We start from the raw sequence: 23869 nt of genomic DNA, 5'->3' as shown, positions 1-23869 counted from the left end.
GGGCCCCCTATTTATTTTTTTTTGTCAAGGGTTGTGCCACAGTTTCAAAACTATATAGAAAACAAAAACCCCTGGCAGGGACAATCGCTTGAAATGTTCTTTAATAATCTTTCTATACTAGTTTAAGGTAGAGTCATATTGTGGTAATGAGCCTGAACAAAAATTGTGTGAATTTTTGTTTAGACAGCTTACTTATTATAGTAAGCATCCTGTGAAAAGATTTGGTCTGAAATGTCCCTGTTGATTAGAATTCAATAACAGTCTTTTGATAAACTTGAATCCCCAAAACACGTTCTAAGGCAAGTTTTGCAGATCCAACCATCCATGGTGTCCGTTTGTGAATGATGTGGCCAGAGATGCGATTGGTACCCGTGTCATTTGCTTATTATGGATTGGTATGACGTTCGTGATGAATATGCCATGACAGTTTTTTGCCTTTCTTTTGACAAGAAGACACTTGTATTCAGCTGAAATGGTCACATTCAAGGCGAGTTTTGCAAATTCAGTTTTCATTGTTATCTTTTTGTGAATGCTGTGGCTAGAGATGCGGTTGCTAAGTACACCTCGCTAATTGTGGATTGGTCTGCTTTCTTGATAAATATACCATGACAGGTTTTGGCTGTTTCTCAACAAGCATGAAAGTAAACACTGTATTCAGCTAAAAACGTTCATGGTTATCTTGTATTGTGTCTTTATGGACAATTCGGCCAATAAATCAACATCACGTTTACAAACACCAATCTATGACCCCTCTTATTAATAATGACAAATGATTGAACTAATATAAGCCTTTCAAATACTCTTGATGAAAAAGCGAAGAAGGAAGACGCTCTATAAATAAGTCTCTAATGTCACCCTCATTTTCTGTTAATTTAAGCTCATGTCAGTTTTGCATGAAGCCATATAGTGTAGCTCATCTTAATAAAACTGAACAGTGAGAGATCTGGGACCCGGACCCCCTGTCTACACAAATGTCACAACCTATAAGAAACCAAGCTGTTTAATAATTGACAAAGTGCACTCCATGATGATGGCTGAAGAGTTTTGTTGTATTTGCTGCAATGTAGGTTTTTTAAAGGTACATTACAGAATCGGTCAGAAACAAAATTGTGAAGAGCACAGATTTAAATCAAACTTTACACGGTCTGATGATGATGATCGTAGAAAACATGATCCCTTGAAGTATTTCTGTCTGAAATGTCATATTTGATGAGAAATAAATAGTCTAATTTCGCTCAACGAGCATTTTATTCTTAATTTCTGTTTTGCATCAATGTCATGCAAAATGTGTAACAGATTTTTCACTATTTTCTCATGGCCCAGATGGCTGATCGCTCTCAAACTTCTTTAGGTTTGTCAAGTTATGTACAGTGGTGGCCTTACACTGCCAGCAACTTTTTTGTTAGCAAAACCAATTCTGTAATGTTCCTTTAAGTATGTATCTATCTCTAGTAAGGTTGCTTCCAGCTACCTCTCAGACTGCGATATCGTCTAAGACAGGTGAATGTGGACAGGGGTTGGGATAAGATGGGCTTATTTATGTCAACTGTCAATGAACATGACGTGAACGTGTTATTACGCATCGGTGAAGCTGCTGCTCCTCTTCTTGCAATTAAAATAAACAATACACTGCCAAAAACAAAGAAGCTTTCTAACATTTTATTATGGCAAAAAATATTTAAGGCCTGATGTTACGACCCTAGCAGGGTCTTTCTCAAAGGCTAATTCTATTTTAACATTCTCCATTTATCTGTTTTGAGTGACTGAAGAATCCCGGAAGAGTTGACAAATTAAATTGCTCCCTCCCTCTGTATTAAATTTTGCTATTTTAAAAGGTCATTGTTGGGGTTTTTCCACTCAATAGTGAGATTAGAAAATTGCTTTTTGACTAGCAGAAAACACAATGAATATCTTTGATTAAATAAAGTGCTCTCCAGGGAGAAAAACTTCACAGACATGGAACAAGGATGAAAATTGCAGACTTTTATCTGAATTCAGACTTCTTTTATGTTTGCTTGATCAGCAAAAATAGCTCTAATTTTCTTCAGAAATCAAGCTCTTATCTACTTCTCCTGCACTTGTGGAATACTGTTCACAGAAGCTCCATAAGCGTAGACATTCTGTGATAAGCAGCTCCATGGAGTTGAGCCGGTTGCTCTTTTTTTTTTTTTTTAGTAAGTACAAACATTTTCTTAGCACACAAAACCCTTGCTTAGCATTTTAGCAGAATAGGATACCAGCCAATTATACCATGCTGTAGTGTTCTGCAGGCCATGGAGACAATGACCTCTGTTGCCTCTGGTCTTCACCCAAAGTTTCCCATGGACCAAATTAGCAGTGCCCCTTGCAAATTGAAAATGGCCTTGCCCTTTCAAAGAGGAAAATCAAGGCCTGCATTGTTTATGGCTGCTATATTTGGCTCTGCGGAATCGTCAAGCATTACCTGAGGCCCATATTGAGCTCGTAGATTCTGTTAGTGTGGTCAGGCCGTTAATGGCCACTGCAGTGTCCAGCATTTGCATTGATTCCTTATATTGATCATCTGTGGGATTTAATGCGCTGTGTGTATTGTCTATGAGAGGGTTAACAAAGAGTTGATTTCCAAGTCACTGTGAAGCCATGCTTTGCGTACGGCATGTGCATGTAATTTGCATTATACAGAGGTTAAAAATTTCAAGAAAGAATATAAAGATATGCACAAATATGCCTCATTGAAATAGATACTTATTTTAAGGAATGATGCTTTAGATATTATATTTAACGGATATGAGAAGTTTTGTTACATAACTGTTTGCATATTGAAGAGGTAGATTTAAAATGTAAAGGAAGAAACATAATGAAGATATGCATAATGCACCTCAGTGAAATAGTCCATATTATTTTAACGAGTTATACTTTAGATTATTATTTTAAGGAATTATACTTAAAATTTAATGGATTTACCGTCTGAATTTTTGTTTCATAACCATTTTTATATATACAGTTTTTGGAACTGGAACATCATATTATGCTTTACGCATTATTTTCATTATTTTCAGTTGTATTTATGGGTCTACATTAAATATGTGTACAACATGTTTTTGCAGAGTTTTGACATGAGATTGAAATATTCACTGTTGTCACAGCTTAGTCAACCCATCCCCATATTAGCATTACATTGTCATTGACAGTCTCTGTCTTTGAACCGCAACATCAACAATTTTGCATAAGCACTAGCCGACAAATTTTTCCAGGGACTTGGTATCGTCAGAATCTTCTGATTGCATCCCCCGTCTTCCTGCTCCACATGATTTTTGTTCTTATATTTACTTATATCTTTATCTTCTCCATTCTTGTATGGAGGCCCCCGCCAGACCAGTTGTCCCTGCGGATCTCCATCGTGCGTGTGCAACGACTTGAGGCGAGGCCTTGGCATTTTCGTCAGGTAGTTCAACGTCTAATGTCGCTGTGGCGTTGTTGATTGTGGATGAAGCAAATGCGATTTGGATTGATCCTTCACGGAGTGCTTTCCGCCACTAACATGGCATAAATTTAGAAATGTTGAATGTGTACTCGAGTGGAATGAAAGAACGTTCAGTGCTCCACTCAGTACTCCAGAGATGTTTCTTGGCCTGTCATATTTTTAGTTCTCTTCATCTTTTTAGTTCTCTTCATCAATTGCCGCCCTCTCCCTAATGTGAGAGCTCAACTGAGCTCTCATTTCAGCTCCATCTTTAGTTACTTTCCTTGTTTAGCGTGTACTTGCATTTGATTCCACCGCCGTGGCATGTATATATTTTCCCCCTCTTCAGTTGTATTTCTTTTTTGCATAACTCGTCCATCTCGCCTTTCTTTAACCCTCTGGAGAAGGATGACGTCAAAGCAAGATCACTTCTTTATAAGGAGTCAAACGTCTCGGCAGGCTTTCTTTGAAAATTTATTTCTGAGAATTTTTACAGAGAGGCAGGTGTTTCAAACGGTCTATTAATGTCTTTGCTTTATTCATTTATTGTTGTGATAACATTTGAACAGTTATCTTTCATCCTCAAAGCATTTTCATTCTACAAGTTAAAAGGTGCCTAAATCTTGTCATTACAGGCATCTGATTTCTTGGGATGTTTTCCTGATTTCAGGATTTTCTGAAAACCTCCTCGAGCTTTCAAATTTTCTTTAGAGAAATAAAGCAATCACCAAAGGGAGAAAGCAAGTAGACCACATTGTGTCAAACTCTGTAGCTTTGTATATGTGATGAAGCACAGAGTCTGTAAACCTCCTGATTTGTAACATCAGGGAGGTGTTCTGTCTTGGATCCAGATGCAAATGTAAAGCAAAAATCTGCTGAGGAAAAAAACACACCCCAAAACGAGGTTCATATATTAATGTAGCACCATGTCCCAAAAGAAATAACTATTCACACTCACTTTATGTTCCAGCGCATGCAGCAAGCAATCAAACATAATTTAAAATTTCCCACTGCAATTCATAATAGTGTTCAAATAATTGTGCATAAAAAAGCTTGATTCCTATTCCGTGTACATGACCCATGTTTTTATTTATCCCTTAAATATAAACTCAATTTCACTATGTGATGGCCTTAAAGATTTTTTTTTCTAAAATCGTGCTGTAAAATTCACTTTCCTTAAGACCAATCAGCGTTTTAAAACGTTTGAGCGTTACAGCCCTTCATATATCCCTTGGGGATTCGTGTATAGCTCATTGTCATCTGCTAACGACGGCATACTCTGTGACCATATGGTGTGCGGACTCCTCCGTTAGTGGTCAGCTTTCTTGTTGCGTTGGAAGTCGCTGCCCATCAATGGTTTAGATGTCAGGTTTCTTGAAATGCAATTGTTGACAAGCATATCAGATTAGATCTAGGATCTGATTATAACCACTACACACACTGTGTGTGGGTTTTTGAGATATGATAAATGCTGCTGTTGCTATTTAATGATGGTTGCATTCCTCTCGTAAAATTTGATTTATTGATAGTGTTGAAGAGAACACGTGGTGATCGGTTGATTTTAAAACAAATATTGTTTTGTGTAGGTTATGTTCGATGGTAGAAAGATTTTGGTAATTGCTCAAGACCAGCTCACTTGGTCTGGATATATAATGCATAAAATAACAAATCTGCGAAAATTTTGACTCAATTGGTCATTAAAGATACAAGAGAATAATAAAAGAATAAACACCCTTGTTGTACAAATATGTGCGCTTTTTAGTTGCCTAAAGGCTGCAGGTCGAAGTATTTTAATATTAGAGTGAGAAATCACCTCTTTCCCAATGTTTTATACTATCAACAGCTTCCCATTGCTCAGGAAAAAACATACTGTTTTTATTACCACAAAGTTTGAATCTGAGAAGGGTTACCGTCAGTAACAATTCTCAGATTGTGTCTTCCTATTAGCGATTATTCTACCTACGTAGATATATTTGCTCTGGATTTTCTGAGCACTGTTGAGGCACCTTGAGCGTCACTGAGTGACAGATATGAACGCTTCAGAATCTACTATTATTATTATATTCTTCAGGTAGCAGCATCTGACGTCAGTACAAGGGGTTCAATCTAGAATTCTCCAGACACACCCTAATATTGACTCTGTCTGTCTATCTATCTATCTATCTATCTTTTCTCTGCGGAAGAAACTTTCTCTTCAAGTTTGACAACAGAGCTACACCGACTCAATCATTTTTCCCTTTATAAGCTGATTCATTTCCATCAACCTCATTTCCTGCTGCCCCTTGTGAGTTAAGAACATCCAGGTCATCAACATCCCTGAACCATGTTCTTCATCCCGTCAAATCTTGATTCATTTTTTCCAAACCTATTCCCTGCCCTCCGCTACCCTCCATTACTGACCGCCGTATTATAGACCCTATTATGTTCTCAAGAGCCTGCTCAGCAATCCACAGAGAACCCCTGTGCCAATTTTCATAGAGCTGCTTATAACACAAACAAATAGCTAAGCACAACAAAGTTATGCTTACCATAATAAGGTTACCAGCCAGACCACCAAGTCACATGTATAATTTGAGAACGGTATCCTGCTCATTCCTGCTAAGCAGACAATTGCTAAGCAATATTAAGCAGCTCTATGAGATTGGGCCCTGATGCGTTCCTCTTCATGCGTGTCCCCTTGTCCCATTATCGAGTAATGATGGATGATGCCATAAGCTATTAAGCCTTCATAATGCCTGTTGTTATACAGTAGTCTAACGGTAATGACAAGCTATTACACTCTGAATTAACTGATTAAATAAAACCAGAGGACTGGGAAGAAGAAAAAAACAAGTTTCTGAGATAACCGTGTAGGTTAAATCAATCAGACAAACTTTGCGCAATTTCATTACCTTATTGTGTTTATTTTGTTTGGTATCTTATAGCTCTTTCTTTGATTTCTTGGGTTGCTCCTTTTTATTTTTTTAATATTGGGGAGAAAATAGAATCAACTGTTGCAAACTGCTTACCTACAAAAAGGAACTGTGGTATAAATGCAAAAAAAATAGTTTTGACCCTAGCAGAGTCTTTCTTGAAGGCTTTCTCATAGTCTTTAGTCTTTGAGAAAGACTCTGATAGGGTTGAAAATGTCAGGCACCAATAAACAAATTTGGCTTTAATATCGGGGGTATTATTTGACTTTTTTTTTTGGAGGGGGGGGGGCTTGTCCTGTGGCTTGGCAGATTTCCAAAAATCATCAAAGTTTTGTTCTTTAGTACTATTTGTTTAAGATATTAAGGCCCAATGCATATGCAGCGTTAACATAACATTCTCCATGTGTCTCACCAAAACGAAACAAAATAAGTTGTTAATAAAAAAGCAATAAGAAAATGAAATAAGCTGTTGCAAACTGCTGACCAACCAAAAGGACCAATGGTATAAATGCAAGAATCTTTGTCAAAGGCTGTAAAAAAAACAATGATACAAGGAATAAGGGTAACATAAAACTTTTCTGCCCGAGCCATAATGGTGATTGCTTCCCCAACCTGGAGTGGTTTAATGGAAGCTGATCCCCTAGCTTATAGATTACTATGGGATGATACTAATAGGATTAAAGGTGTCGTAATTGATCTGGTTCTATTCTTAATTCTCTTCCCCCCTCACCCTTACTTCCCCACACTCTTTATCTCTTCATCAGAATCATTAACCCATTCTGTCCTGACTATAAACTGTATAATACTGCCACCATTCCTGCCATTAGGGGCAATTTTGCAATAGCGGACCCCTACACTCTAGGCCTACATTGGTAATTGTCAAAGACCAGTATCCCTACTTTATGTGAACCCCCCACCATCTCAAAAACAAAAATGGAGTTAGCGAACATGTACAAGTTTAAAGGAAAGGTATACAATTTGGTAATCATTCTCAAATTGCAAAAAAATAGACCTGATGTTTCGACCCTAGCAGTCTTTCTCAAAACGCTAAATGACAACACCATGAACATTAACAGGTAACAAAGTGTAACATATAAAAGCAGTGAAGTGAAAATACATGAAGAGAGAGAGAGTGCAGAAAACAATGAAACTTTTGGTTAGAGAAGCCTAAACCACATTGATTTGATAGTATAAAGCGATTTGAGAAACATTTCACTTTGATGTAATGTGCTTAATTATGTCAAAAGATTATACTTTTATGCCTCAAAATGTGAAACCGAGATGCTTTGCTGCATAAAATTTCTCAGATCGTGTATTCCTATTGGGGATTATTTTTCCTATGTGGACATGTTCACTCTGAATTTTTCGGCGATATCTCAAAAACCCGACCACCTGAAACTTTCACATTCGTTAGTTTTATTGTGAACATCTACATTTACATAGGATTTAAACAATCAAATGGTTTAAAAACAAAAGGTATACTTTTTCTTTATGACATCACATAGATGTTTCGGGTTGGCTTCAATTTTAATGCAATTTCACTAAATTTTAAGAATTGATAAATGTCACATTATATTGAAATACTTTGGGAATGATGTTATTGAGAACAGCTTTGAATCAGCCTACGCATGAAATAAAAATGTTCATGAATAAACTTCTTTGATTCAATAAACTTCTTTAACTGTATTCAGTGATTTTAATTTCTACGGGTTCTATTTTTGGGGGTTATTATTGTTTTGACTGGGATGGACTTCCATCACAATTGATATCGTTTATCAACAAACCATCGTTTCCTTTCAATTTATGAACTGCTCCCAGTGGGAGCATAAATCAGCTCCAATCAGAAGCCCCCTCTAAACACACACACTGCATCCTGTCCTATACATTAAAAACCCAGTCCTGAAAATTAACAACACCCATAAGAAGAAAAAAAACTCTCTTATTTCATGCTGAGTAGCGCCATCTTCACGATATCTTGCTTATCTACTAAAACCTGTGTGTAAAGCACCGTGTGTAACGGATCCGACGGGCTCGTCTAACACTTCACTTCTATGTATGCTCAGGCTGGAAGGAGGAGGAGGGGGGATTCATTTTACGTCACAAATCTATACATGTGTAGTTGCTAGGATGCGATGAGCGGTTCATATAAGATGTGGCGTACTACTGTTGTATTTTTTTTATATGAGATGCAGAAGAATACAATGTTTGTGAGATGAATGCAGACAGAGAGCGCAGCCGGAGGGTAGTCCAGTTATCAAAGGACACTCTTTGCAATCTGATCAGAGGTTACTTGCCTCTTACCCACCCCATCCCCTTTCTCCTCCTCTGGCTCCGCCTCCCCTCTTTCTTATGACAACAAATGTTTTGTAGCCGTCTGTTGGCGTCTTGCAGGGGGAACGCCTAGGTTGTTGTTTTTATTTGTCTTTTTTGTGCACCTTTGTTTGTTTATCAATAATGCTTGTTTCTAACCATAATCCCAGGTTTGACTGTTGTGGACTTTTTACCCCCTGCTAAAATCACATATTTTCAGATAATTTGGATAAGGGTTGGCTTGTGCGTAAAGCACTCGCCTCTCACCAAGGTGACCCTGGTTCGATTCCCGGCCAGGGCCATATGTGAGTTGAGTTGTGCGTTGGTTCTCTGCTGTGCCACGAGGGTTTTCCAGACCATCCGGTTTTCCTCCCTCGGGAAAAATCAAACACTTTCGATCTTGGCTGTGCTCCGTGGTCAAAATGGGTTGATGTGGCTGGCAGCCAAAAGCGCCCTTGCATGCCTGTTTCTCGAACATGTTGTAGCCGCGTCCTTCGCAATTCAGCTCTTAGCTGCGAGTAAGGATGATTAGCCCCCCAAATTATTATTATAATTTGGTTATTTATCAAGTGTTTCATCTTCAAATTTGTCATCTCTCTCTGTATGCAGTGCACCATGTACAAACCAAACACAAGTGTCCCTTCATGAAAACTTACAATTTTTGTAGGTCATACAATGTGTTGCTTCATGAGTTTTCAAAACATAATTTTTGGCACTCTGAAGTGCTACGTACTTCAACGTAGAAAAATGACAGTTGAACTGTGGCTGTTCCACAAAACGCAAAACTGTGTTTGTAAAATTCTTTTTGTACTATTTTATCAGTTGAAACTTTGGGAATTTTTTTAATGATAACAATCAAAATTTGTGGGAAAATACAGATTTATTACCAAAATGTATGATTTTTTAAAGAATTAACTCTTCACGAAAACGTTGATGAAATATATTGAGTTCATTCTGAGAAAATAATCTCTTAAAGATCCCAAGGGACTTCAGGCATGTAACATTTGCACAATACTTTCATTTGTTCATTGGAATTTACTTCATACAACATATTAATGCTATGTCACTTTGTAGAAAAACAGCAATCAGTTTAATGCTTGAAATAATTGGAAGAAAACCTGTCCCCCTTTGAATCATGATTGAATAATCAGTCTTTTTGAAGCCCAAGAAATGAACATTTTAATTTGTTTTTCTTGTAAAAATTGAGTGCCCCTACGAAATAACTCATGTAACAGTCATAATATCATCGGTCATAATATCAACGATAAGAATCAACAACCAAATTATCTGGAAGTTATTTGTTGTGACAGGAGACCACATCTTGGTTTCAGATTTCATTTTTTTCCAGAATTTGTTTCCTACAACCTATTGCAATGTTCTGTCACTTTGTACAAAAAAAGCAATCAGTTTAATGCTTGAAATTAATGGGAGAAAAACCCAGTCAGTGCCAAGGTCATTACATGTATGCTCTACTTTCGTACATTTATGATCCACGCTATCACGAGAGGGCATTACCACTCAAGACATACTATTGGCTTTGGGATGTACCAAGGCATAAAAATTCAGCCAGATACATTGTTTGGTGAGAGGGACTTATTTGTTATTTTGTATACAATGTCGAAAAACTTTAAAAACTTGGCACTTAGGTTAAAAATGCAAAAAATAAATTAAAACAGGCACTGAAAGAGTATCCTTTGTTGTTGCCCCCCGAAATAAGCATTTGAATTTTTTTTTCTTGTTCAAATTGGGCTTTCCTGCGAAGAAAATCCCGGTTGAAACTTCCTGCGAATGCGATACAAATGTTGATGCCACAAGTTTGCAACGAACAATTCGCGACAGTTGACTAGTTGTGCTCAGCCCATGCGAAAAACAGCCATATGATGTCAAAATTCACTTCACATTCGCAAGAAGAATGAACCGGGCTTAAGTTGTGCATAAGGGGACAGTACAAATATCTGAGATAAACATCAACCTAATTATCAGGAAGTTATTGTTGCGGCAGCATACCATATCTTGGCTTCTGATATCCATAAGTGATCCCTCCAGAAAGTGCAACCAAAATGTCAACACCATAAAGCGTTGGAGGTACCCCCCCCCCCCCCCCCCTCTGTTCCTTATGCACGGTAGTGATATATTATGTCGGCCTACTTTTGGTTTAGTCATATCTGTTGTAATGCTATATATCTGTGGGGGATTCATAAAGCCTGAATGGGCAATCACAAAGCCCTCCATCCGAGCATCAAATCATTGTGTATAGTGCCTCACTGTGGAATGTTGAAAAACAAAATAGGAAAAATACGTGTATTTTTTTCTTGATCTTTCCGGCCTAAAAGAAAGCAGTCTTTCTATTTCTTGGGTTAGAATAGTAATTACCGACATATTTCACGGCATGCATGGCCAGCGTTGCGTGCAATTGGTTGTGATTGGGACTTACTCGTTGTGCCGTACACTTACTTTGAATCTATTTAGCTTCATGAAAAGCAGATTTTGCTCGTGACATACTTGAGTTATGGGGTGACCCTGAAATCTTGGCTCAGTCCAAGGGCAAAACAATATCTGTGGTACAATGTGTACAATGTGCGCATGTAAAGTCACCTTAATCAAGCTCAGACGTAGATTGGCGGGGGAGAGAAATGATGTCTTTCTCAAATTATAAAGGGTGTATACTGCATCTAGCAAACGGTTGTAGTGCCATCAAAACTGTGCACAACAAATTTGATTTTAAGTTTGCAACTTTAGGTAGAACTTGAGCTGTGGAATGTGAAACTGAACATCTGGGTATGAAAGAATGCCAAAAAAACATGATTAGTTGAGTATGGTTTTTAATATGATGTAACAGATATGGAATACATGGTTTTAAAACATGCTGTTTAGAACCGGCTTCATATGCCAGTTTGACAGTTGATATTAAAAAGGACGATGACCCTTGTGCCCACTTCAAAATGTAGACTTTAAGATTGTCAATTAATAGAATAAAAGTGCCCTTTTCAAAGCACAGGAGGCTTAGCTTCTCCTATCAATATGATATTAAAGGCCTGTCTCCCACCCCACCCTACCCTACCCTACCCTACCCCACCACACCCTACCCAACCCCACCCCACCCCACTCCACCACCCCACTTTCAATACCACCTTCCCCCACCCCCTTCCCAATCCAACTTCCTCCTAAGATCGCCATCACAAAGCAATCAAATTCATCACAAGACAAATTGTCAGTATTACCATAGTGATCTGTATTGTGACATCACACTTTACTTAGCAACAACGATTGATTTGCAGTTAATTTCAGTCACAGCCCTTTGACTGAAATCGGCCCCAGGCCTCCGATACTGTGCGGAGGCATTGAAGGCGATTGCCTCCATGACCCCTTGTCATTGCCTCGGTGCCCTTGAAAATGGAAATGCCCCTGTAGAATTTTTTTTTTCCTCATAGGGTGCCCTTTACTAAGTAGAAAATGCATTGGTACCCTACCAGTGGAATGACATTTTTCGGGAAAGTCATCCTCGTTCTGTACAACTTCATAAATAATCGATGAATTTCTGTTTTGGTGTATATAATTTTTGAGGTACTTTTTAAAAGAGTTGCACAGGTTTTTGTCGCGAAATGTTTTAAATGTTGCCCTTTCAAAAACAAAGCATACACGTCTGTTAGAATTATGTTTTCTTTATTCATAAAGAACAAAACAACAGTCAACTCTCAAACAAGGACCTATGACCTAATCAGAAACGTCAGGGGGACGATCATCTCTCAAGCAGAGAAAATCCTGGGCATTTCAATACATAGATCCCGACCAAAACGTCAACATAAAACTGGAATTGATATCTCTGTGCGATAATTACAAGCGGTGAAATTCAATTGTGAATTCTCCCAGGGGGACGTCATTGCGGGGGCAGACGTAAATGAACGCTTATAAGGCCCCTTCAAATTGTTCCAACTTAGACCAACAAAAAAATGACTGTAATTTGTAGTGGAAATTGCCCCCATTAAGAGTGTCATAACATACCCCGATAATAAAACCACAAGCCCTAGGGACAATTGGTTCCAACAGGGTGGGTTTGCGGCCTGGTGTCCGGCTAGTTTATGTCACTACACATTCCTGTGGACTGATTATATTTTGTCATATTTTTTTTTTAAAGGGCCACTGGCTATTGAGTAATATTATTAGTTACTGGTAATTCCAGTGCCAGCTTAAAGGGTTTTGATACCTTTTGTATAGACCATGTGAACCTTGTTTACAATAAGTGTGACCTTGTACATTCTTTCAGTATTCTGGCAGGCAAGATACTACACTGGTCCTATGGGAAAGTTTACATTTTGTGTCATAATTTCCACATTAAACTAAGAGTTATGAAAGTAAAAGCTGGACAAGTTTTGAGATGTGCCCCCCCTTTCATCATATCAAAAGTTGATAAGAATCAATTAGACAGTGCAATCTCCATCAAATGTAAGATATTATGTTTTCTTCAATTGAGCTGTGTACAAATCATGCCTGCAGGAAGTCCAGGCTCTTTTGTAAACATGTGATGTCACAGGTCACATCGTCTATTTGGCCATGACATGAATCCTTACTCACTGTGAATGAAGATGTATGTAAAACAATTTACTTGTACAAGTTTCAGCGATCAAGTTTTTTAAGAAAAAAAAAGTGTAAATCATAGAGCGATGTTTTCAGGAGAGTCGCTTAAATACCAGTACTGGTTAATACGTTGTACATGTTAAAAATAATGTTTGTCTTCTGATGAGACGAAGCTTATTTTCGTGACATCGTTTTACTCATTTCTCAAAAACTACAGCACTTAATCTACCCAAACCCTTTAAGGTGGATAGCAGGTTAGGTTATGGTTTGTATAGGTGGCGGTGACTGATCAACAAAGTTTTGATTCTTGGTCAGGAATTCTAGCTCATTGAGCTAATAGAGATTGTACACAGCTGGCCATGGGCAGGTATTCATTTGTCTTTCTGGAAAAGCACTCCCCCCCCCCCCCCCCCCACGGAGAGGTTTTTTATTTTAGTGGTTTGACTCTGATGGCCTACGGCTTCACGGTTAATTAAAGATTAGAAATCGGAATTCTGTTGAGGTGTGCTTTATATTTAGTCTAGTGCCATTACTGTTGTTATTGTACTTCGGACTGCTGGTCAAAGCCGAACTGGAGACAATCGTTGTACAGAACAAAAAATACCTCATGAGGCTGCCTACCAAATGAGAAGATTTTTCAGTCCGAATTTGGAAGCCAAAATAATCCCTTTTTTTATTTTGTCATTTCATATTTTATTTTTTTATTTTATTATATACGTTTTCATAAACTGTCCACAACTTAATATTGCATTGGGCGACATGTGACTCATTTTCACAGAGTAGGTCACATATGAGTTTATGTAGGATTCCTATCCTATTGCTGTTAAGCCGGGAAGTCCATAGGTTCGTTGTGCCCAATATGTAGTGAGCAATGCATTTTCTTTTCAAGGATTGCGCACAAAACGTATTACGTGCAATGTGTGATGGACACATGGATTTGCTTTCATATCCTTCAAAATGAACCAATAGTTAATGTAGGACAGTATTGCTTTAATTATTCAAAACCATCCCAACATGGTTTATGTACATGTAGGATCCTTACTGCCTTATCCTTTAAAATCAACCAAGATGTGTTATTTGTTAGTTTGAAACCAGCCCAGTGCTGTAGAAATTCTATTTCAGCGTTTACGATCACCATTCTTTGCTTGCTAGGCAAGCACTGAAATTCTGCACTAGCTGTGTAGTGAAGAATGCCTACTAACTTGGAGAAGTCGTACGCGCACAAGTAACAATTCCCTGCTAACCCCTAGAATACCCTTGACGTAAGCGCGGATCTCCCTGCTTCTGTAAGAGCTTATTCTTTGCTTACAGTAAAAAAGCAGAGCCAGCCATTAAGTTGGGCCCTGGGCCCAATTTCATGGCTCTGCTTACCCCCGAATTCTGCGCTTATGATCACGATTCCCCGCTTACGTGCAAGCGCCGAATTTCTGCGCTAGCCTTGTAAGCGTAGAATGCCTAATAAAGTGGAGTACGCACGCGCAGAAGCCAAAATTCGCCGCTAGCCCGTGAAACACGCTTGCCGTAAGCACAGAATTCTCTGCTTCCGCAAGCGCCGATTCTGTGCTTACGGTAAGCAGAGCCATGAAATTGGGCCCTGGTCTAATCCTGTGTACATTTAATAACAATCCTCAGTTGAATCAAGTTTAGAGAAAATGTGTAATTACAGCTTTCTTGATTTTTCTTTTTCTGCCTGTAGATCCTCTGACCAAACGGCCAAAGAAGGGAAGTTTCCTTAGAGGCAAGCATCGAAACAACAGTGTACTGGATAGCTTCAAGGACATCGGTAAGCATCAAATTAATCACAATTTTAAATAGGCCATCAGTCTCCTGACAATGACTACAGCAAGCTAGTCGAAGCGTTGAGACCAATTAAGAACACACTCCACGGTAGTGAAGTTATTAACAAGAAGTACCCTCGATCGACTAAAGTTAAAGTAGTAGTCCTGACTGATTTCTACCTTCCACCCATGGTCGTAGTTAATAAGCAGGACAGTTCTTTTCAGAACTGAGAAGCCTCCCGAATTCCGAAAATTCACTCAGCGGTGGTAGAATATACAGCAAGACAAGTTCTCAAAGAACATAAACTACCTGGCAAGAAGATACACACATGGTGTTACCGCAAACTAAATATTATAATATGAGACATAATATCGCAATGGAACTGGTCCTACTTGATTGTATTAAGGAAAAAGCAAATTTTAAATACGATTTGTGGTGTGTCGTGACCGAGCAGTTCAATTAGAGCACTGGACTCAAGCTCGGGTGTTGCCGATTAGCAGAGTGTGGGCTGGAGTCCTGGTCTTGGCACTTAAAGCCAGTGGACACTATCGGTAATTACTCAAAATAATTATTAGCACAAAACCTCACTTGGTGATGTGTATGGGGAGAGGTTGATGGTATAAAACATTGTGAGAAATGGCACCCTCTGAAGTGCCATAGTTTTCGAGACCTCAGATTTAGAACTTGAGGTCTTGAAATCAACAATCTAAACGCACACAACTTCGTGTGACAAGGGTGTTGTTTTCTTTCATTATTATCTCGCAAGTTCGATGACCGATTGAGCTCAAATTTTCACATGTTTGTTATGTTATGCATACGTTGAGATATACCAACTGTGAAGGCTAGTCTGTGACAATAACCAATAGTGTCACTGCCTTTAACCATTATTGGTTCTTCCTTCAGATGGGACCCTTGTGTTGTGTAATGCATGTAAAAGAACCCAGTACACTTATCGTGAATTGAAGGGGTTCACCCTAGTGTTTTCTGGTACGGTTGGCTGCAGACCGCGTCACAACACCATGTAGTAAGTGTTACATGGTGCTCTGTAAATACATGGTAAAATAAAAAACAATAAGCATGTTGAAACACCTTCGGTGGTCGTGATAAAGCCCTTTTTAAGAACGGCATATTATTTTATATTTGGAAGAAGTGCTTGAGCATAATTTGAAGCCCTATAACAGTTCTATAATAATAAAGACTTGCAATGTGCACAGTGTTCAAGGTGTTCAGTAAAATTAACAAAAAATAAAAAAATTAGAACAGACACAAATTAATAAGTCCTTGAAAACCTGTGTACAATAGATAATTGTTATTGCTGTAACATAATGATGATGTAACGTCCCTTTCAAAAATACAGGTCGATTTCAAGTTCAGTGTAACATTGATTTCCGTACTCACAATTAGAAATGACAGAATCATATGGACAAAAATAAAGTAGTACAATACAAAGCAAAGAGTAAACATGACAAATGATACTGATATTGAAAACAAATGTTAAAATATAAGCTGTTCAAATAAGCCGAGGTTTGTGGGGAACATCCCTGGACAAAAAACATAAAACAAAAAAAACATCAAAGACAACAAAACAAAACAAACAAAATCAGACCAGAGAAAGTGCAAAAATGTTCCAGTAACGAGCTTATTACTGTATACAGATAATGCCCAAGAAATAATGACAAAATTAGGACCAGCTAGAACCGTAAACAAAAAGACAGCTGAAGACGAGCAGCGGAGTCAGGAATCCCAAATCCGACCTCTGGATTTCAAATCATAACAGCGCCATAACAGGACTTTTCCTTCTAATCTGAGTGGTAAATAGTGAGACAATAACTTATTTAGGACTGCCTTGATTATCTATCCCTGTGTAGCCTCTCTCACCGGTGTCTGTGAATATATCATCATCAGGATAATAAATATCGCAGTCGTATGTACTTTGGGCTGGGCGGGAAAGATCATTATGTCCCAGGACATTATGTTAGGGCTGTAATTAATTTATTTTCATAATACCCTTTTTACCTCCGAATGATCGGACCACTAATAGAAAGTTACATTTAACTTTGACAATGCTGTATTATTTGTGACAAGCTTTTATTATTTGTGACAAGCTTTTATTATATTAATATATCCATCGTTCTGATTATTCTCTAAAAATGATTTTGCAAAAGCTTTTGCCAGACTAAAATCAAATTGTAAAAGTCTTAGAAAAATTAAAGTGTAAGCAAATTGAAGCCTGAAGATTTAATGGCATTTAAAGGGTTTGCACAACATTGGTTAATATGAATGTTTTTCAAAATCAATTACCTGGTATAAATTCCCTTGAAATTTTGTTGCATAAAATAAAGTCAAATAGTTTTTATCTCGCATGTCCAAACCAGAAAGTTTGAAAACAGGTTATATTTTACATTACCTTTCTCTTGAGTAGTCAATTATAATATTTTTGTTATGTTTGATTCATTATAGAGTCTGGTACCCCGTTAGTCTTTGGCATCCCATTAGAGAAATGTATCAGCAATGAGCAGGGTCTCAAACGCTACCACTCAACTAGACGGAAAGAACGCCGGGAAAGTCTTGACTTGGCCCAGTCCCCTCTTTTGGTTCGGCAACAAGGGAAGCAACAGTTTAAGGTAAGGTTAGAGTTTTTATAAATGACCATAGGGTAGAAGAGCGTAAAGTAAACTTTCAAAAAACAGTCTGTCTCAAAAGAAACAACTTAAATTAACTTGGTAAGACACTGCTCTAGAATTTCAAGGGCCATGGGTATGAATGAGTACTATGCCTGTGTGCACTAAGCAATATGTAATGGGGCTCCTGAAGTTTGATTAGCAAAAAGGTGGAACTAGCAACTTGTCTTTGTCCGCCTTACAAACTTTGAAATAGGCTGAGACCTGCAGCCATGGGAGGGAAATTAGACTAAGTGCCGCAGGTGTGTACAAATTAACAAATGTCATTAGCAAAAAAATCGTCCCCTGAATAAGAAAAAGTCGTCCCCTGAAAAAGAAATCATAGGGGTTACGTGATCTCATTTCTACATCTACGTCTACGATAATTCTAGTCAAAGCCTGTTTCAGCATCTGGACAAGGTGAGAAGACAATCAGAAGAAATCTCAGTTTTAGATGTGTGGGAGGAAAACCCCACAGAATTATTCCAAGGAAAACCCACGCAGTTGGGTAGGGACTGAAAAACCCAACCCACATGTAGTGCTCCCGGTGGGATTCGAACTGGGGTCCCAGAGGTGAAAGGCGAGGCAAGACACCACTATGCCAACCCTCCCCCCGCCCCCTCCCCCCCCCCCCCTTGCCACGCATTATCCTCTTGGTAACGGGGACGAGCGAGATGATGTAAAAATAGAACCCTCGATAGAGCACTCGGGGAGTGTACAGAAACACTTACAGACCAGGTGTGTCAACTGAGTAACCCTAACTCGTTGGTGTGGGGTAGGGTACACTTCTTGAGAGGATAGTGGCCTGTGAAAATCTTATCCAGTAAAAACATAAAGCAAACCAAGTGGGGGCGTGGGGTTTGATCAGGTTTTCCTTATTTAGAGACGATTCTGACACATGGATGTGACACATTTACAGAGTTGCTCTGGGGGAAAGTTGCGGCAGTCAGAGACCTGTAGTATTAGATTTGAATTGATACTAAACATCCACTAAAAGGCCAGAATTCTGTGGTAAGCAAATCTGGTTTTCCCCTGAAAGTTTTTGCGGCTTGATTTTACAACAAATACATAGTACTAATAATGACAAATTTTTGATTATGAAAAATAGTTGATGACTAACTGTTTATATTGACAAATTTTTTATAATGAAAATAATTGGTTATGAAAAAACATTTATAATGACAATTAAATTATAGTGTGGAGTCTCAACTAATATTCCAATATGAGTCATTTCAGATACATGTGGTCAATTGTGACATATGCAACTATGGAATTGCCCTGTTATGATCGATACAAAATAAACAAAACAAGATGTAGTTTACTGCCTGACTTGTTTACCAAGATTGGGTTTGTTATTGTTTCAAGGGACGAAACATGTTCTGAGGGCCATTTTCATCACGCTGCGTAGGTGCACAAATCCGCTAAGAACATATAATAAAAAAACCATGGCTTTACTTAAACAGTCTACGAGCATAGAAGGTCTATCAAAGTGGGAAATGGTTGATGGAGAATAAAAAGAGCTTGGTAACTCCAGGCAGGATATTTGTCCAACTTTAGTTTCCATTTTGTTTTCCCTTGGTAAAATCAGAAATATTGTGAAAGCTGTTTGCATGTTGTCAGAAATCGTTGCCAGTAAACATTTTTGAGCTACTACAAGGTCTGCTGTCTTGTGTATTGTTTCTCTTAAATTCCAGCCATTGTAGACGATTAGCTGAATACCATTGGCAAGCTCTTTGTCACTCAAAGTAGGGGGGGGGAGCTAATAAAGTCACACTTTCATAAACAAATGATCGCTTTTGTTCTTGCCAATGGCTTGCTCTGGGGGAGTAATGTAAGTCATTTAATGGCAAGGATGTTACACCCAACTCTGTTTTAAAGGCAAAGTATACCTTCGTTTTCGGAACCATTTGATTGTTTTAAGGCTACATAAATGTACAGATATACAATGCAACCTGTGAAGACTTGATTTCAAAAGGTGGTCGCATTTTTTAGTCTAGAGCAAATTTCATGTATAAGAATAATCCCTCATGTGATTACACAGTCTGAGAATCTTTGATTCAAATTTGGGGGCACAAAACCTGATATCTTTTTACATTGAAACCACACTACATGTACTTTGAGGTGAAATGTTTCTTAAAACGCTTCTCAAAAGCTGCTGTAGGCATTTAATAACCAAAGGCTTTTATTGCCATTCATTTCAAAGGCGGCAATCTCCAAGAAGAAAAGCCATTCACATTTCAAAGTTCATCCATTCTTTTTGTGGGTCATAAGACAATGTTAAAAAAAGTTAGTGGTGCTGAAGCGTGCACTGCAGTTGGTTGCCTTCAAGTTGCCTGTAAAGGTTGCCACAAGGTACAAGACCCTAAGAGTGATGGAATGGGCACCATGAGTGATTACCAAACGAATACCCTCCCTTTAAAGCAAGGTTAAAGTAGGTGCTGTGCTGTAGGTCTACCTTGAGTTACACATGGAAGTCAAGTCCTGCCTAATTTTTTAGCCTTTCGCACCCAATAAATCATCAACACCACCCAAGGGACATGGTTGTAAAAAAACAAACTGTTTATTTGGTGGAATGTTTCTGTTGTCCCTCCTAGATTTATATTGTGGAAAGTAACTTTGACCTTGTCAACACTCCTGTATTTCTGTTTGCTTTGCTTTCTCGTCGTCGGTATCGATGTTGCTGATATTGCCGCTGGGTATTGAAAAAGATCTCAACCCCGAATTCTATAAACAGTTTCATGTATCCGGAAAGTCAAGTACTTGCCTTCAGGTACAAGTCGGGGTTTTTTTCACAGCAAAAGTCTAGATTTTGGTTGTTTGTTCAATAGCCTAGTTAAAAACTTGTAAAATGTTATTAATGATGCAACACTTTGCACAAAATAGAGTTAAGGCAAAATAATTTTTAAAACATGCTTAGCATCCTTGCCTGCTTCATTTTAAGAGGCCACTTCCTCTCTTGTTTACTTTATGTCGTCAGGCCATTAACAATTTTTTTCTTTTCTACCAAGTTTTTTTTTTTTTAATACTAAATTTGTATATTCAGTGCCTTGAGTACCTTGGTAGATATGTGCGTTATATATAAGACTTAGATATTATTATTATATATTTAAAAAAAATCTTAATTAAAGAATTCTGTTAGACATTTTTTTACCTTGATATTTTTTTTTAAGTCAAATGTGTATTCGTGGGAGTAATTTAGACACACAAAACCATCATAGTGTACATTGAAACATTCCATTCAAATTGTATCGCAAAGAGTCATGCATCCATTTTGGTACGAGCCGTAAATTGTCCGAGATATCCAAATAAATATAGCCCCTCGCACCACGATCCATGGTCCTCTAAGCCATTATTGAGGGGGGGGGGGGTGGAGGATACCAAAACAGTCGGACATTTGCAATCAGCAATACCATCAATGCACAGTGAGGGACTAATGCTAATAGATCCTGCTTGATGGATGGTGGTGGAAGACGTGTTTATATTAACATAAACCCCCATTTGCGGGGAGTCGGGAGCGGTAAAAATGTCGGATTTACAACGTTGTTGCTCTTGACCTACCGTTAAACCTTGAGATCCAACTATGCAAACAAGCGTGTTGAGAGGTTATTCATTGAAGGACCAGTTTTTTATGAGGCGGGCGTCAGATATGGATAACAGTATGCAGTGCAAAGCGTTTTAGATCACAAAGGGTTTTAGTGAGCTTAACAGGGTGCCACAATGTCATATTGCATTGTAGGTGTAGATATAAATGCATAGAATTTCCATAAAATGAGGGTCAAGTCTGCATAATTCCAAATCTTGCTCTGCTCATTCAGAACTATTATATGCAAATTTAGAACTGTATGCAAATTCAGAACTATATGGTAATCCAGTACTGTCAGCAAATTTGGATCAAATGCAAAATTTGAACTCATGCTATTGTGGTCTTATGAAGACTTTCCGTTGAGTGTGGTAATAGCATGTACGGTAAATTTGTAACCATACACTCCACCCAGTAAACTTGCTTAGCATCTTTGTTTCTTTCACTATATAATCCACCACCCCCTTCTTAGTCTAAGAAGCAAACTAAGCAGCATAACACATTGATGAATAAGTACAAAATTACTTGTTTTAGTCGTAGTAACAATACATGATAAACAAATATAAAGGTTCAAAAGCGGTTAACGTTGTATGACAACACACATGTTTCAATGCCAGTGAAGTACCTGATTTATCTTCTCTACGCGGTGAATTAATAGAGAGACGACATTTTAAATTCACTTCAGCAATAAATAACACCCCAAGCGCACTTGTGTCCTGCAACACAACATAAGTGCACCCTAGGATAGTTAGAGTCATTCAAGTACAGGGTCCATTCTGTTGGTTCATCAAGCCCCAGTTCTGCTAGGTGTCATAAAGACACTTGTAAGTCGTAAAAACATTTTTTTTGGCGCACTTAGAGAACCTTGTCCCCTTTAAAGGCAAAGTGTACCTTTGGTTTTTGGAATAGTTTGATTGTATCCTATATAAATGTAGATGTTTATATAAACACATCAACAAAAGTAAGTCCCCCCTTGGGGTGACTTTTGAGAAAGGCAGTTTTTGTCTTCCATTTGAGCTCATTCAGCAATGAATTCATGGACATCTTTCATTTTTCAACAACACTTAGGAAACATGTCATAGAATTATTTCTTAATTAGTTGTATTGGTAAAATGTTTTACCTTACGATGTTATGACGACTTGTTGAGGGGGGGACTTACTTTTGTTGATGTGTTTATAATAAAACTAAAAATACTAGTAAATTTTATTTCAAAAGGTGGTCATGTTTTGAGATAACATCAAAAAGAATAATCCCATATAGGAACAGTCAATCTGAGAAATGTAACTGACAGTAGCGCTTCTCAAATTCAAAATTTGGGATATAAAAACTTATTATATTGTTTACATAACCATGTTACTTTGAAATGAAAGGTTTCTCAAAATGCTTTATACTATCGCCAACTGCTTCTATCCCCCAAAAATTATTGCATTTTTGTTGTTCAAGTGATTATCAAACGTACACCTAATTCCCTTTAAGCCAAACTTGTTTTCTAACAGCCGTACTGAGTACTGACTGGCCTACAAACTTCATTCTATCCATACTAGTAAATTATCCTGGATTTAAAGTTGTCAAAAAATGAGCAAAATCACACGGAGTGCATTGACCAGCGTTTAGTCGGGAGCCACAGAAATGATTTGGGGAATAAAAATTACGGGAAGTTGGAAGGTTGTTTTTACACAGTGGCTATTTTGGGGAAATATTGAAATTGTTCGTCTTTCAGATGGTGGGAAAGGGGAATTGTTTAGTATAGTAGTTGCCTTGATGGCTGGATTGTTGCAGTGAAAAACAATATATTACAGTTGCGGGATTCAGTTTTGGAATGAATATTAACCGGAACAGTTTAACCATCTTGATTTGTCAAGAGGTGGTCATGTGGCCATGTTTAAACATGTGACATAATTATAGTGAGAGGTTTTTAAACATACACTTGTGACGCGTACGCTTACTGATGGCATTAATTCACGCATAATGCAATCAATTCATACCGGTACTCAATGTAAATTATATGAGCATGCTCGTGTACGCACAGTTTGACCTGTCACGAAACAGCACCTGTGCACGTCACAGGAACTAATAATTTACATATATATCGAGAAAAGTTTACACGTATTCCAAAATTTGTACGCTTTTAAAAAAAAATGGCATTCATGAATAGGAATCAAAGAATGGTCTTGATCATTTATTTAAAACCAAGGCCGTGCGATAAAGGACCTCGCCTATGGCTTTGTCCTTTATCGCATGGCCCACGACACTGTCAGTTTTAAATGAACCAAGACCTCGCCTGCCCTCTTTTATTCCCTTATTACAGATTAATCAATTCTGGAAGAATAATGAAATGTTTAAAGAAGGGGTTAAATTTCAAATTAATTTTCATGCTACACTCGTTTTTCAATAGATAGAGTTCTCATAAAAGCGGGAAAGTCTCTTACCTCACGTTAATATCAAAGTGGTGTAAAAATATAAAATTATGTGATACTCTTTCATAGCAAAATTTGAAATGTACATCATCAAACATCAAAAACATACTGTTCTGTACAATACAAAGTGGAATGTTTTGTGCCAGTCAAAATGTCAAATGCAATGCTGTATTAATTGATTATTATCCAAATT

The 23869-nt window shown here is 37.9% G+C and overlaps 1 protein-coding gene across 2 annotated transcripts in view; it reads left to right on the top strand.

Moving 5' to 3' along the window:
• LOC139936043 (rho GTPase-activating protein 6-like) overlaps positions 1-23869 on the top strand; it is a 155719-nt gene that overhangs the window by 97937 nt on the left and 33913 nt on the right. For both annotated transcript variants that reach the window (XM_071930755.1, XM_071930754.1), the window contains 2 exons: positions 14936-15022; positions 17479-17642. In XM_071930755.1, coding sequence (XP_071786856.1) covers positions 14936-15022; positions 17479-17642 — 251 coding nt within the window. The remainder of the gene's footprint in view (positions 1-14935; positions 15023-17478; positions 17643-23869) is intronic.

Source organism: Asterias amurensis, chromosome 4 (assembly GCF_032118995.1).
Source record: "Asterias amurensis chromosome 4, ASM3211899v1".
Lineage (NCBI taxonomy): Eukaryota > Metazoa > Echinodermata > Asteroidea > Forcipulatida > Asteriidae > Asterias > Asterias amurensis.
Note: the sequence above shows the minus strand (reverse complement) of the source record. Positions and strands in the feature narration are given on the sequence as shown.